The 13808-nt window shown below is 20.5% G+C and overlaps 3 protein-coding genes across 3 annotated transcripts; 1 reads left to right on the top strand and 2 right to left on the bottom strand.

Moving 5' to 3' along the window:
- Positions 1–1306: 1306 nt before the first annotated feature.
- Positions 1307–4805, bottom strand: LOC127290100 (zinc finger MYND domain-containing protein 10). Its single transcript, XM_051318492.1, has 8 exons — positions 4514–4805; positions 4317–4425; positions 3570–3850; positions 3198–3403; positions 2506–2675; positions 2087–2224; positions 1664–1896; positions 1307–1462 (listed from the first exon to the last, which is right to left on the bottom strand). The coding sequence occupies exons 1-8, from the start codon at positions 4609–4611 to the stop codon at positions 1384–1386; spliced, it is 1314 nt and encodes a 437-aa protein (XP_051174449.1). The 5' UTR covers positions 4612–4805; the 3' UTR covers positions 1307–1383.
- A 488-nt stretch (positions 4806–5293) lies between these two features.
- On the bottom strand, positions 5294–10063 carry LOC127290098 (serine/threonine-protein phosphatase 2A regulatory subunit B'' subunit gamma-like). The gene is made up of 7 exons (XM_051318490.1): positions 9954–10063; positions 8786–8916; positions 7756–8142; positions 7006–7331; positions 6645–6858; positions 6253–6380; positions 5294–5542 (listed from the first exon to the last, which is right to left on the bottom strand). The coding sequence occupies exons 1-7, from the start codon at positions 9997–9999 to the stop codon at positions 5431–5433; spliced, it is 1344 nt and encodes a 447-aa protein (XP_051174447.1). The 5' UTR covers positions 10000–10063; the 3' UTR covers positions 5294–5430.
- Positions 10064–10172: 109 nt separating this feature from the next.
- Positions 10173–12968, top strand: LOC127290099 (multifunctional methyltransferase subunit TRM112-like protein). The gene is made up of 3 exons (XM_051318491.1): positions 10173–10515; positions 10905–11006; positions 11915–12968. The coding sequence occupies exons 1-3, from the start codon at positions 10438–10440 to the stop codon at positions 12107–12109; spliced, it is 375 nt and encodes a 124-aa protein (XP_051174448.1). The 5' UTR covers positions 10173–10437; the 3' UTR covers positions 12110–12968.
- Positions 12969–13808: the final 840 nt, after the last annotated feature.

Raw genomic sequence — 13808 nt, 5'->3', positions numbered from 1 at the left:
TTATGTGATTGGTTGATTTTAAAAATCGCTCCAAAATCGACTGTTGTTTCGGTCATTTTCAATTTCGGACAAATATCAATTAGAAATTCTGTTAAATGATTTTTCGGTTAAAAATTCAGCAGAAAAATCGGTTTTTATGGAAATTATATCAAATAATAATTCGAACAAATGAAAATTCATTTGAAAGAATAAAATAAAAATTCCATATGCAATATGCAATTCGAAAATTTTACACCATTCGAAAGAACAGAAAAAAACCTTTCGAATTTTTTTCACCCTTTTTATAAAATAGTTTTGATTTTTCAAAAAATCCAATAACATAACCTCAAAACTGAAAAACGTTTTTTAACGCAAACAAAACTTTAATGAAAATTAATTTCAAACAATTTCAGAAGATATTACACTTTTCCGAAATTTATTATGTTGAATTAAAATCTTTTGATAAATTATTTTATTATTTATAATATTATTATTATTATTTCTTTAACATTTTGACTTTTTTCCTTCTGTTTAGAGAAAAATTGCAATTTTTATATTATTTTATTCAGGTGATTAACATTTACAAATCGTAAACTTTTTTTAATTATTAAAAGTACGTTATTGTTAAAAATTATAAATACAAATTTTATTTATTAAATAATTTTTTAAAGTACTTTTAACAATTGAAAAAAGTTTACGACTGTAGAAAATGTTTCATTGAATATAATAAAAATTTTTTATAAAAATTAAAATTTTTGTCTAAAGCTGAAAAAAGTCAAAATGTTAAAAAAAAAATAATAATAATATAATTTATCAAAAGATTTTAACTCAACATAATTTTTTCCAAAAATTGTTTAACTATATCTTCTAAAATTGTTTGAAATTAATTTTTTTTTTAAAATTTTGTTTGCGTTAAAAAACATTTTTCAGTTTTGAGGTTATGTTAGAGCCGGACCACTCGCGTAAACATAACAGTAATTTAATTTATGGGAAAACATTTTTGAATTATATAGCTCAATTTCAAAAATTTGAAATGACTTCCAATTTTTTGGAGAAGTCTTCATTTTTATGTCATTCACCTTTTATTTTTATAAAATATAAATAAAAAATATTTTACCTCTTAGATGATTCGATCTTCTTCGTAAAGTTAGGTGAAAAATGATGAGAACCGCCTTTTTTAATCGCAGTACACATGCGCGAGAAAATTCAAAACTGTAACTTTCGGTTCTTTAAATTTTAAGCTGCTTCTACAATGCTTCTTTTAATTATAAATAGAAATTTACTTAAAATTTAAAATTAAAGGCTTTTTTTTATAAAAAAAAAACAATTCAAAAAATTTACTGACGTATAATTAAATTACTATATATTGTAGAAAATACAAAAAATTCATATTTTCTTTTAATTCTAATCATTCGTTTCTTTAAATTGCTCGATTTTTGTACAAAAATCCTTGTGATTATTCCAATCTTTCACCTGACACTCTCTGGAAAAAATATACAAATTTTCTATTTAATTAAAAAAGAAAAATTTGAAAACTGAAATTTTCCAAAAGTAATTTTTTAAACGATCTAAATCGTTTTAATTTGAAAATTCTCTTGAATTGTTTTTAAAATATGTAAAAATTACATCCTTTTTTTTCTCAAATTTTGAAAATGGTGTCTAAATTATTTTTTTTTTAACTCACCTATCACAATACCAAGCCTCTTTACATTTTGAGCAACGTTTTTTCGCTGTATTCTTACAAAGAAAACATTTTTTTCCATCAACAATGTCAAGTTTATTCATATCGTATGATTCACTTAAAATTTGCGCTGTCGCTTTAATTTCATCAATATTTTTTGTAAAAAGAGTTTTCGACTGATTTTTAGCCAATTTCTTCCATTTTTTATTATGTTTATCCATAATTGTGGATCTTATCTAAAGTAATAGTGAAATAGAAGAAAAATGATATTTAAAAATCGCGCCTTTTGTGAACGCACCTTAAGATGTGTGCATCTTAAACGTAGAGTGGGAGAAGCAGGGTTGTGTAGTTACGCGTAATTTCGAAGCATTTTATTGTAAAACGTGCAATTTTGAAAAGAAATTAAATTTTTTTTTTAAAACTTACCTCGGGTATCATTTCGACGTTTATAGGTCGTTGGGCATTGGAAGCTTGAGAAGTTACGTTTAAATAACTCAACCATTTTCTTAAATCCAAAAGTGGTGGAATTTGATCCAATACATGTTCGTGTAAAAATTTCTGTAACTAATTTTTTTTTGTTTTGTCTGTTATTCCATAATTTTTTGAATAGTCATATGTTAAGCACTTTGTAGAAAGGGATACAAGAAGCAAAAAATTATAGGTTATGTTTATGATCGTTCGAAGTAAAAATACACAGAAACTTTTAAATGCGGTACAACAATCATAAACATAACCTATAAATTTTTGCTTCTTCTGCCTTTCTTCAGAGGGCGAGAAACAAAATATTTGTTTTAATTTTTTTTCTATTATTTTTTCAAATTAAATTTTTGAGAAAAAATTGTTACCTTGAGAAACTGTGAAAGACGAAACTCGGTAATTTCATAATAAGGGGCACAATTTGGATTTAAGAGAATTTCCCGTAAACCAAACCAAACTTGACCTTCGGTTTTGCAAATTTTATCCTCCTCGGAGAAATTGACTTTCTCCCATTTTCCATCGTAACAAAATTTCTCACCTGACGATATGTTTTTTCATTATTTTTTTTAACGTTTTCAATTAATAATTTTTTATTTGAAAATGCTTTTATATTAACAAAAAAAGAGGAAAAAAAGTAAAAATTTTTTTTGAATAAATAAAAATTCAAACTCTGAAGAAAGGGAACTGAGAAACAAAAAATTAGAGGTTATGTTTATGATTGTTTGATATCTTGATCAAAAGTTTCTTTTTAATTATAAAAAATTAAAACATATATTGTATATTATTATTCTTTTTATTTCAGATAACTATGGATACGAAAGAGGATATAAGAAAAAGTGAAGCGGTTTTTAAAAAAAAGGTTTGTTTTATATTAATGATGAATAATAAATAATGATTTTTGATCTCACAAAATCAAAAATAGTAACTGTTAGGTTACGTTGACAATAGGCTTAGCCATCTTTCTTCAGAAAATGCGTCACATAAAATAATAATTATTAAAATAAAATAATTATAAATAAATTATAAATTCATAATTAATTAAAAATTTTTTTTTAAGTACCGTTAATTAATTTTGTCCATGGTTTCGATTCGATGAGTTGACACAATAAATATGGTAAATCGTGAGTGCACAGCATTCGTGACAGTGCACAAAGTGGAAGATTATTCGCGAATTCTGATAAATAACGTAAAATTGAAATACACTTTATTCCAATGTCAAATTCCAATTCGGACCATTTTTCCAATAATTCTTGTAAACATGAGGAACTAAAAAAATTTCAAAAAAAAGCGAAAATAACAAAAATTTTTTAATGGAAATATTTTCTTTCATAATTTTTGAAAATTCTTAAATTTATTTTTATTTTTTCAAATATAATTTAGTAATTTAAAGAAAGTAAATTATTTTAATTAATAATAATAAAAAAAACCTTACGTTCTGTCATTAATTTCTAATTCTTGTTTCTTGCCAAATAAAAGATGAGTAATATTATTGATTGCATAATCAATTAGATCGAGAATACAATCGTCAATTGTTTCAATTGTTTCCGAATGATAGAGAACATTTTCCAATAGAGAAACCGCGAGTTCCTCATGATAAAAAACACTAAATAAAATAAATGTATTTGATGGTTCCTCATTTATTTCGATTAACATTGGAAATACTTTGTGTTTCCAAATTTCAATTTGTATTGCCTCGTAAATTAAAACGGGTATCTGAAAATTATTATTATAGAAAAAAAGAAAAAAAAAGGAAAAGAGACACGCAAAAGATATAAAAAAAAGTGAAGCGGTTTAAAAAAAAAAGTTTGTTTAATATTAATGATGAATAATAATGATTTTTAGTCTCACAAAATTAAAATAAGCATTTTACTCCCTTAGGTTGGAGAAAAAAATGTTATTTTACACTCGACAATTGCAAAAAATACTATTTTACTCCCTCGTGTGGGAAAAATTAATCTATTTTCTCTTGTTTATTAAAGTAATTTATTTATTGAAAAATTAATTATTTAGAAATAAATAATTAATTATAATTGGGAAAAAAATTATTAAATAATTAATTAGAAGTAAATTATTTTTATAGATAATTAATATTAATTGAAAATAAATAATTAATTGATTTAAGTAAAAAAAAATGAATTAAGCTGAAATAAATAATTAATAAATTAGGCATTAAACATACTTTTTGAAAAGTGATGAACAATTCTTTAACGCTTTCCTCTCTCATTGAACTAATTTCCAAAACACTTTGCTGATTAAGAAGCATCAACACTTTGTGATGTTCAAACCATCTGGAAATTTTTTTTTCTTTTTACCAAAAATTAAAAAAAAAAACAAAAATAATTAAATTTTTAAAAAAATTTATATTTGTTAATTTACCGTTTTGTTCCAAATTCTTCCAACGGAAGTGCTTGAAAATGTTCAATAAAAGCTTCCGTTTCCCAAGGCGAGAGAATTGTTTCCATATTTTCTGCCATGACGCGCGTTTACTCCACCATTTGTAAACAAATCTTTCATCACATTTGGTAACTAAGAATGCTTCAGATCATTTAAAAATTAAATTTGAATAAAAAAAAATTTTTTAATTTGATAAAAAGAAAATTAAATGAAAAGAAAATAAAAAAAAATTTCGTAAACAGAAAACCGAATTTTCAATGGTAGATTAAAATAAATAAATTAATAAATAAATAATAATAATAATAATAATAATAATAATAATAATATCTAATAATAATAATATCTAGTAATAATAATAATATTAATAAAATACATATATAAAATAAATATTCAATAAATTCAAAATTTTCCAGAGTCATTAATTGAATTAATTAAAATTCAAATAAAAATAATTCCAAAAGAAACCAAAATTTTAATTGTTAAAATAAATTAAATAAAATATATTTTAGAAAAATATCTCTAGAAATAAATTTTTCAAAAATTAAATTACCAACTTTTGTAATTGATAATTTCTTGTTTAGTTTCTTGTATAAATAAAGAAAGAAAAATTCTATTTAATTCCAGAGGGAATAATATAAACTAAAAATAAAATTCTACAATTTAAAAAGTCAGTTTATTAAAATTTGATTATTTTAAATTCTTTTTATTTCCTTTTTCTTTCTTTTCTTTGTTTTCTTTTTTTTGAAAAAAAAGGATTCACTGTAAAATGTGAAAATTTATTCGTTGTGTGTATTTAAAAAATGTATAAAAAAAAAATTAATTCTATTACTTACGAATTTTTCGAATTATTATATATTTACAGATAAAAAAAAAGGGGGGGGGAGAAAAAAACAAAATCTTCAAACGTGTGAAGATTCATCTCCAGAATCGGCAGCCATTGCTTCACGATTTTCGTACGCCCAAAATCCATGGAATTCAATTAAGATACTGACCATTGTGTCGCCTTGTCCGCTATTTTAAAAATTAATTTTTCAAATGTAAGAAAATAATTTCTAATTTGATAGAATTTTCATTTGTCCGAACATGCAAATGACCGAAACAACAATCGATATTGGCGCGATTTTTAAATTATCAACCAATCAAAAAAATTATCCATAAAATTATGATTGGTTGATAATTTAAAAATCGCGCCAAAATCGATTGTTGTTTCGGTCATTTGCAATTTCGGACAAATGAAAATTCTATCAATTAGAAATTTTGTTAAATAATTTTTCGGTTAAAAATTCAGCAAAAAAAAAAATCGGTTTTTATGGAAATTATATCAAATAATAATTCGAACAAATGAAAATTCATCTGATAAAATTAAAATTGAAAATTCTATGCAATGAAATTCTAGCCAATAAAAATTCTTTAAAATGCCTATATTATGTTAAATTGAAAATTCGAGTAAATAAAAATTCTGTGAAGTGAATTTTTGATTATTAAAAAAAATTGTGAAATATAGAAAATCGTTTTGATGAAAATTCTCCAAAATACTAATTTGAATAAATAAAAAATTCGGCTCAAAAATAATTATTGACAAATGAAATTCTGTAAAATAAAAATTATAATTAATAATTTTTAGAACATAATCATGCGTTTCAAAATTTTTCAAAATTTCAGGGATATAAAAAATTTTATTTTCTAAATATAAAAAAAAAAATATTCATATTTTTCCTTACCACGAGAGAAGATCCTGTAGTGTTATTTTAGAAGGATCGGCCGGCTTCACCATATCGAAAATTTCATCTTTAACATCTGCAAACGTCACAGGCTCCTGTCCATGCATTGACATTTGTTCCTGAATTGCCTAGAAAAAAAAAATTAAATTGAAAAATTAATTTAAATTGCAAAAAGTATTATTTTACTTTCCAGGGTTAAAAAAAAAATTAACATATTTTCTCTTTTGGGGAATTTTTTTGAAAATAGAAAAATTAATTAAAAATAAATTTTGCAATTAATTGAATAAAAAAATAAATAATTAATTAATAATAAATAACAATAACTAATAAATAATAATAATAATAATAAATCATAGTGAATAATAATTAAATAATTTTATATTCGTACTTACACGAAAGAAATAATTAAGGCAAAATGTATCCAAATATCCAGTATTATTAATATCCAAAATTCGAAAAAGATAATGTAAACTTTGTGGTTCATGACGATTCTCCAGTGCAAGAACAAAGTCCAAATATGTTTTATAGTCCATTTCTCCCTCATAGGTAAGGCATTCTTGAAAAACGCGTTCCAAAAAAACTCCAGTTAACGTTCCTGTTCCATATCTAATAGAAAAATAAATTTTTCTTTTTAATTTTCGTTGGAAATTAAAGAAGTAAAATTAAAATATATATTAAATTTTGAATAATTATCGAATTTTTTTTTCCCCATTTTTCTAAATTTGATAACTAAAAATCATTTAATTTAAATACCCGGAAAGTTCTTCTTTATTCAACATTCCATTATGATCACGATCAAGATTAAGATATTGTCCATAAACTTTGAGTGCCGATGGCGCTGAAAACCAATTTGCCTCCTGTAAATCCTTTGGTAAATCCTCATCTCTCAATTCAAGAAGATCATCGAGAAAACTACACGCCAATATATCCTGTATACGAACACGTCCCGTTCTCAATGGATCCAAAAAAAAGAGAAATTTACGCACCGCCGTACACACATAAAATGAATGAAACGATTTTTCCAAACCCTCAAGTTGCGGTAAAGTTGGAATTAATTCTAAAATATAATTTTCTAAATCCTAAAAATGAAAAATGAAAAAAATTAAAAACAGAATTAAAGAATTAAATTAAGAGAATTAAGAATTAAATTAAATTAAAATTAAAAACTAAAACTAAATAAAAAGAAAATTTAATTTTTTGAAATTTTACAAAATTCTTTCCTCCAAATTTATTTTGCAAAAAAACTAATTCTTCGAAAATTCAATTTAAACATTTTTTTTTTCTTTTTTAAATTAATAATAAATATTGAAATATATTTTTCCCAAAAAAAATTTCCCAAACATTTTAATTTTTCATTAATATTATTAATAATTAAATAATATTATTTGTAAATTTAAAAATTTTTATTACATTTTTTTTTTTCAATAAATTAATAGAATTAAAAAGAAGAATTCAAAAAAAAAAAAAATAATAAATAAAATGAAAAAGAATAATAATTATTACCGATTCTCGAAGATAACCCTGACCAGTGACATCGTATAATGAAAGTCCAATTCTCGTTTGATGTAGCCAAACTTTTCTCATTACATAATTAAATAATGCCATTATACTAACGCGACCATGTGGATCGCCTTGTTGTAATTTTGCAAATACAACAGCCGTAAAATATAAACTACATTTTTGTCCAGCGAGTTTGCCAACTTTTTTAAAATCTTCATAATTTATTAATTGTTCATCGCCTGATAATGGTGGACTATGATGTTTATCAAGTAATACCCATAGTGCTTTTAATTCATTATTGTCCAATAATTGTCGTGATCTTCTTTGTAAAAAAAGTGCACGCGTTTCTTCACGTAATTTTTGCGGTAAAATTTCGTCATCTTTTGGCAACTAATTGAAAAAAAAAAAATTATTTATTTATCAATTTTATTAAATTTTTATTTAAATATTTAAATTATTATTTATTTATTTAAATTAAAATAATAAATAATAATTAATAATTAATAATAATAAAAATTTATTTAACAATTTTATTAAATTTTTATTTATTTATTTAAATTGAAATAATAAAAAATAATTAGTAATTAATAATAATAATAATAATAATAATAATAATAATAATAATTTAAAATAGTAAATTAATTTTTTAAACTGCGTAAAAAAATTTTTAAATAAAATTTACAACAAATAAACAACAAATGGAATTAAAAAACAGTTTCAATAATTAAATTTTTATTTATATTTGTTTTAATTAAAATTATTTTAATTATTTTAATTAAAATAATAATTAATAATAAATAATTAATAATTAATAATAATAAAAAATTTATTCAACTTTTCATTTAATTTTTTTTTATTTATTATTATTTATTTATTATTAAAATTTTTTTACTTTTTTTTTTTAGTTATTTAGTTTTTTATTATTATTATTATTATATTTAATTTTGAAAATTCAAAAATTTTTTTTTTTAAATCTAAATAAAATTCTATGAAATTTTTAAAAATTTGAAAATAAAAAATTTTTTTTGTCTACCTTAAAGTAGAATTTTGGAATAATTTTGTAAGTAACATCTTTGTCCTTAACATCAGTTCCTTTCCATTTTTTATAGATATTTCGAAAATTTTCATCTTCTTGTCTATTATTTTCTTCGGCTATTTCGTCCGCTGTAAAAAAAATAATAATTAAAACAAAAAAAAAAAAAATTAAATTACATATAAAAAACTAAAAATTACAGAAACAAAAATTCAAAAATTAAAAATTATACAAAAAAAAACCCGCAAAATAAATTAAAAAAAAAAACAAATATTTTCTTTCAAAACTTTTTTTCCGACAATTTTTTATTTTTTTATTTTTTTATTTTTTTATTTTCAGTAATAAAGTAAAAATTAATAAAATTAATAAATAATAATAATAATAATAATATTTATAATATATTATATTATTATTATTATTATTATATATATTTTTTTATTTTATTTATATAATAATAATAATTAATAAAAATGGAAAATAAGAAATAAAAATTCGAATTGCAAATTATACGAAAAAAATGCGAAATAAAATTAAAGAACAAAAATTTAATTCGCATAATTTCCGAAATTATTTTTTCGAAAAATTTTTGTTTCCTTTTTATTTTTTTTTTTTTTTGCAGTAATAAAGAAAGAAAAGACAATAAAAAAAAATTAATAAAAAATTCGAATCGAAAATTATACGAAAAAAAGGCGAAATAAATTATTATAGATTAAAAAAGAAATATTTTTCCTAACCTCCAAAACTTTTTTTTTACGAAATTCTTTTTTTTCACAGTAATAAATAAAATAAAAACAATTTAATGAAGATAAAATAAAAAAAATAAATTCCAAAAAAGTCGAATTGAAAGTTATTTACGAAAAATACGCGAAATAAATTAGATTAAAAAACAAATATTTCGAAACTTTTTTTCTCAAAAATTGTTTATTTTTTTTTTTTTTTGCAGTTATGAATAAAGTACTAAATAGTAAAAAATAAAACAAATAATAAAGAAAAAAGTGTTTTTCTATTAGAAAACTAATAATGTTTTTAAAAAAACATTATACTCAGTATAGTTTAAAATTAAAAATTTGGAGAAAAAATTCTAACCTATAAATTAAACTAAATTTTTCATTAAATAAATTTTCAATTATATATTTATATATATATTTTGTATGTAAATTTCACTTACATTTGTTGACGAGAGAACATTTTTGTAATAAATTTGACAGCTCCATTCGAAATATTTCACTAGGTTAGGTTCTCCTGTGTTTACATTTTCTTGCGATCAGGGTTGAGAAACTATTGAACAAAAAAAAAAAAAATAATTATCAAACCCCAGTGTTGAGTAGGAAACAGCGCGACTTTTTACCCGTCACATTTTGGAGGTTCCTTCTCAAACCATTTAATTTTAGAAACATTCCCAACCCTGTCCAATTAAAATTTTTACCTCTTTTTATTAAAAAAAAAAAAGAATAATAATTAAACAGTTTTAAATTAAAATTGTCATTTTTAATCTAAAGCTAAATAGAAAAATTATATTCTCCTTTGTTATTGTATAAATAAGAAAATTTGTCTTTTTTTAACACATATATAGCAGACGACAGTGCATAAATTTGTGATTCGAATATTCGCAATTTAAAAAAAAGAATTATAATTTTTTTTCGAAAAAAAAAATGAAGCTTTTGACGCATAATATGTTGACATCCAAGTGTTTGAAAGGTGTTTCTGTTGGATATCCTCTTGCAATTGTGGTAAAAGAAAATATTTATTTTTTAACTAACCTCTCTGTCTCTCTTGCACGCATTGATTTTTTCCTCCATTTTTTCTTATATTTATAAATTTCGTCGGGGGAAAATTATTTTTTTTTCTGAATTAATAGTAAAATTTAATGAATGTTAAAAAAATTGTCGAATTAAATTATTATTGATTTTAATTTTTTTTCGAAATTTCATTTATTTTACATTCGTTTTAATATTTCGATTTTTAGGTTAGGATTTCCGAAAATAAATTGTTATAATTGTTTGTTTAAAAATTTATTGTTAATTTAGAAAAATGATTTGTTTTTTTTTTTTTTTTTTTGATTTCTGAAGAATAATGAAAGAAAATATGGAAACATAAAAATATTTTCTTTAATTTTCAGGCAAAAGATATTAAACTTTGCGAAGTTGATTTCAATTCAGAATTTATCGTTCGAATTATTCCAAAATTAGATTGGACAGCACTTTGGAAAGCAGCAGAAAGTGTAAGTTTCGAAATTTCCCCCTTCAAAAAAAAAACAAAAAAAACAAAAAAAAACAAAAAAAAGGGACGAAAAGAAACAAAAAATTAATTAAATTCAAAAAATTTGCTCTAAAATACAAAAAAAGATAAAATAAAATTAATAAATTAAAAAAACAATAAAAGTAATTTCAAAAATTTTGAAGAATTAAAAAAATTAATAAAGAAGAAAATAAAAATTAAATAAAATAAAAAATTTGCTCTAAAATACAAGAAAATAAAATAAAAGTTAATTAACAATTAAAAAAAGACAAAAAAATATATTTTTTTTTGAAAAGACGAGAAATAAAATTAATATTTTAAAGAAACAAATAATAAATATAATTTGAAAATTAATTTAGAAAAATTAAAAAAAATAATAAAAATAGATTTGGTAATTTAAAGTAATAAATTTTTTTTTAAATAAAAATTAAAATACAATTATTTAAAAAAAAAAATAAAAGTAATTTCAAAATTTTTGATGAATTAAAATAAAATAATAAAGAAGAAAATAAAAATTAAATAAAATAAAAAATTTGCTCTAAAATACAAAAAAAAAAAATAAAATAAAAGTTAATTAACAATTAAAACAAGACAAAAATATATATTTTTTTTTTTTTGAAAAGACGAAAAATAAAATTAATATTTTAAAGAAACAAAGAATAAATATAATTTGAAAATTAATCTAGAAAAACTAAAAAAATTAATTAATTAATAATTATAATAATAAATAAATTAATTAATTATTATAATAATAAATTAATTAATTAATAATTACAATAATAAATAAATCAATTAATAATTATAATTTAAATAATTTAAATTCTTATATAATAATTCTTATAATAATTCTTAGAATCTTATTATAATAAAAATAATTTTCAAAAATTACAGATAGGACACGTGGGTGAATTACCACAAATTCTCGTCGATGATTTTGAGTCAAATGAAGATTTTTTGAAAAAAGTCCATCACATTTTAATGGAAGTTGAAGTAATAAATGGCGTACTTTTGTGCCCGGAAACAGGAAGAAAATTTCCAATAACCGATGGAATTCCAAATATGTTACTCAATGAGGACGAAGTTTAAATTTAAAAAAAAAAAAAGAAAAATTCCATTTTTTCATTTTAAATATCAACAATTTGCATTTTATCACTCATTTGCTTAAATAAAAAAAAATATATATGTACAAAATGAAAGAAGTTATAGATTTTTTTCAATTTTTGAAAAAAAAAACTCAATCGAAGAAAAAAAAAATTAATTTAAAAAAAAACGAAAAGTTTTCAAATTTCCCTCAATTATTGTAAATTCTTGACAAAAGAAAAAACATGGAAATATTTTCAAATTCATTTTTTCTTGAAATAATAAAATTTCTAAATTAGGGGAGGAAAAAAAAGAGAATTTGATTTGAAATCTTTTTTTTTCCGAAATAATAAATCTATTTTCTAAATTAGGAAAAAAAAGGGGGAATTTAATTTGAAAATATGTTTTTCGAATTAATAAATCTAGTTTCCAAAATTAGGGAAAAAAGAGAATTTGATTAGAAAAAAAATTTTTTTTTTTCCTAAATTACGAATTAAGGAAAATTTTTCAAAGAATTTTTATTTTTACATTTGCATAGGCTTAGATTTTTTATTTATCTCCATTTAAAATGCAAAAATTTATTTATTGTAAAATAAATTTAATAGAATTTTTTTTTTTTTTTTTATTTGTTGAAGATTTATTAGATTTTAAGGATACGACCAATCGATGTATTGTGGATAGTCGCTAATTTTTAAGGTAAAAAAAAGGAAAAAAAAAAGAAAAAAACTCTGTACAATTAGAAAATTTTGTCATTATGTTTTGAATATTAACATATAAATAGAATGAGAAAAAATATATATATGTATACATAATAATTTTTTGTTTTTAATAAAAAAAAATAATAATAATAATAATAATATACAAATTTTGTGTATTTTTTTTCCTTTACGCATTTTTTTGGTAAATATTTATTATAATATTAGAATTTTTATTTTAAAAAAATTTTTTATTAAAAATATGTAAATCTTTTGAAAAAATTATAAATTATAAATTGACGATTTAAATAAACATCAAAAGATTATAATTTATTACTAAATAATTTTTTTTTTTTTTTTGACGAATTTTCATTTTTCGAATTAGAATTTGAAAAAATTTCTCTTTATACGAATTTTTATTTATTCGAATTAGTATTTTGCAGAATTTTCAATTAAAACGATTTTCTATATTATAGAATTTTTATTTAACCGAAAATTAATTTCGCAGAATTTTTTCATTTGTTCGAATTTTTATTTACTTGAATTTTCAATTTAACATAATATAGAAATTTTAGAAGAATTTTCATTGGCCAGAATTTTATTGCATAAAATTTTCATTTTAATTTATTTTTCAAATGAATTTTCATTTTAATTTTTTCAGTTGAATTTTCATTTCTTCGAATTATTATTTGATCTGAATTTTTCATAAAAATCGATTTTTCTGCGATGAATTTTTAATCGAAAAATCATTTAACAGAATCTTTTTAATTGATGGAAATTTTCATTTGTCCGAAATTTCAAATCGCCGAAACAATAATTGATTTTGGCGCGATTTTTAAATTATCAACCAATCAAAAATTATTATCCATAAAAATTGTGATTGGTTGATAATTTAAAAATCGCGCCAAAATCGATTATTGTTTCAATCATTTTAAATTTCGGACAAATGAAAATTTCTATCAAATTAAAAAATTCTTGTTAAATGATTTTTCGATTAAAAATTCATCGCA

This window comes from Leptopilina boulardi, unplaced genomic scaffold, assembly GCF_019393585.1.
Source record: "Leptopilina boulardi isolate dan_hultmark-lab unplaced genomic scaffold, ZJU_Lbou_2.1 LbouV2_55, whole genome shotgun sequence".
Classification (NCBI taxonomy): Eukaryota; Metazoa; Arthropoda; class Insecta; order Hymenoptera; family Figitidae; genus Leptopilina; species Leptopilina boulardi.
This window is presented reverse-complemented; position numbering and strand designations above follow the sequence as displayed.

Bases quoted from the DNA above. Each gene is read 5' to 3' on its own strand.
- LOC127290099 (XM_051318491.1), top strand. From the start codon at position 10,438: ATGAAGCTTTTGACGCATAATATGTTGACATCCAAGTGTTTGAAAGGT. The intron at 10,516-10,904 runs GTAAAAGAAAAT...TTTAATTTTCAG, and splicing joins GATATCCTCTTGCAATTGTG to GCAAAAGATATTAAACTTTG. The intron at 11,007-11,914 runs GTAAGTTTCGAA...CAAAAATTACAG, and splicing joins TTTGGAAAGCAGCAGAAAGT to ATAGGACACGTGGGTGAATT.
- LOC127290098 (XM_051318490.1), bottom strand. From the start codon at position 9,999: ATGGAGCTGTCAAATTTATTACAAAAATGTTCTCTCGTCAACAAAT. The intron at 8,143-8,785 runs GTAGACAAAAAA...TTTTTCAATTAG, and splicing joins TTCCAAAATTCTACTTTAAG to TTGCCAAAAGATGACGAAAT. The intron at 7,332-7,755 runs GTAATAATTATT...TTTCATTTTTAG, and splicing joins AGGGTTATCTTCGAGAATCG to GATTTAGAAAATTATATTTT.
- LOC127290100 (XM_051318492.1), bottom strand. From the start codon at position 4,611: ATGGCAGAAAATATGGAAACAATTCTCTCGCCTTGGGAAACGGAAGCT. The intron at 2,676-3,197 runs GTACTTAAAAAA...ACATATCGTCAG, and splicing joins ATGGACAAAATTAATTAACG to GTGAGAAATTTTGTTACGAT. The intron at 1,897-2,086 runs GTAAGTTTTAAA...CTATTACTTTAG, and splicing joins ACGTCGAAATGATACCCGAG to ATAAGATCCACAATTATGGA.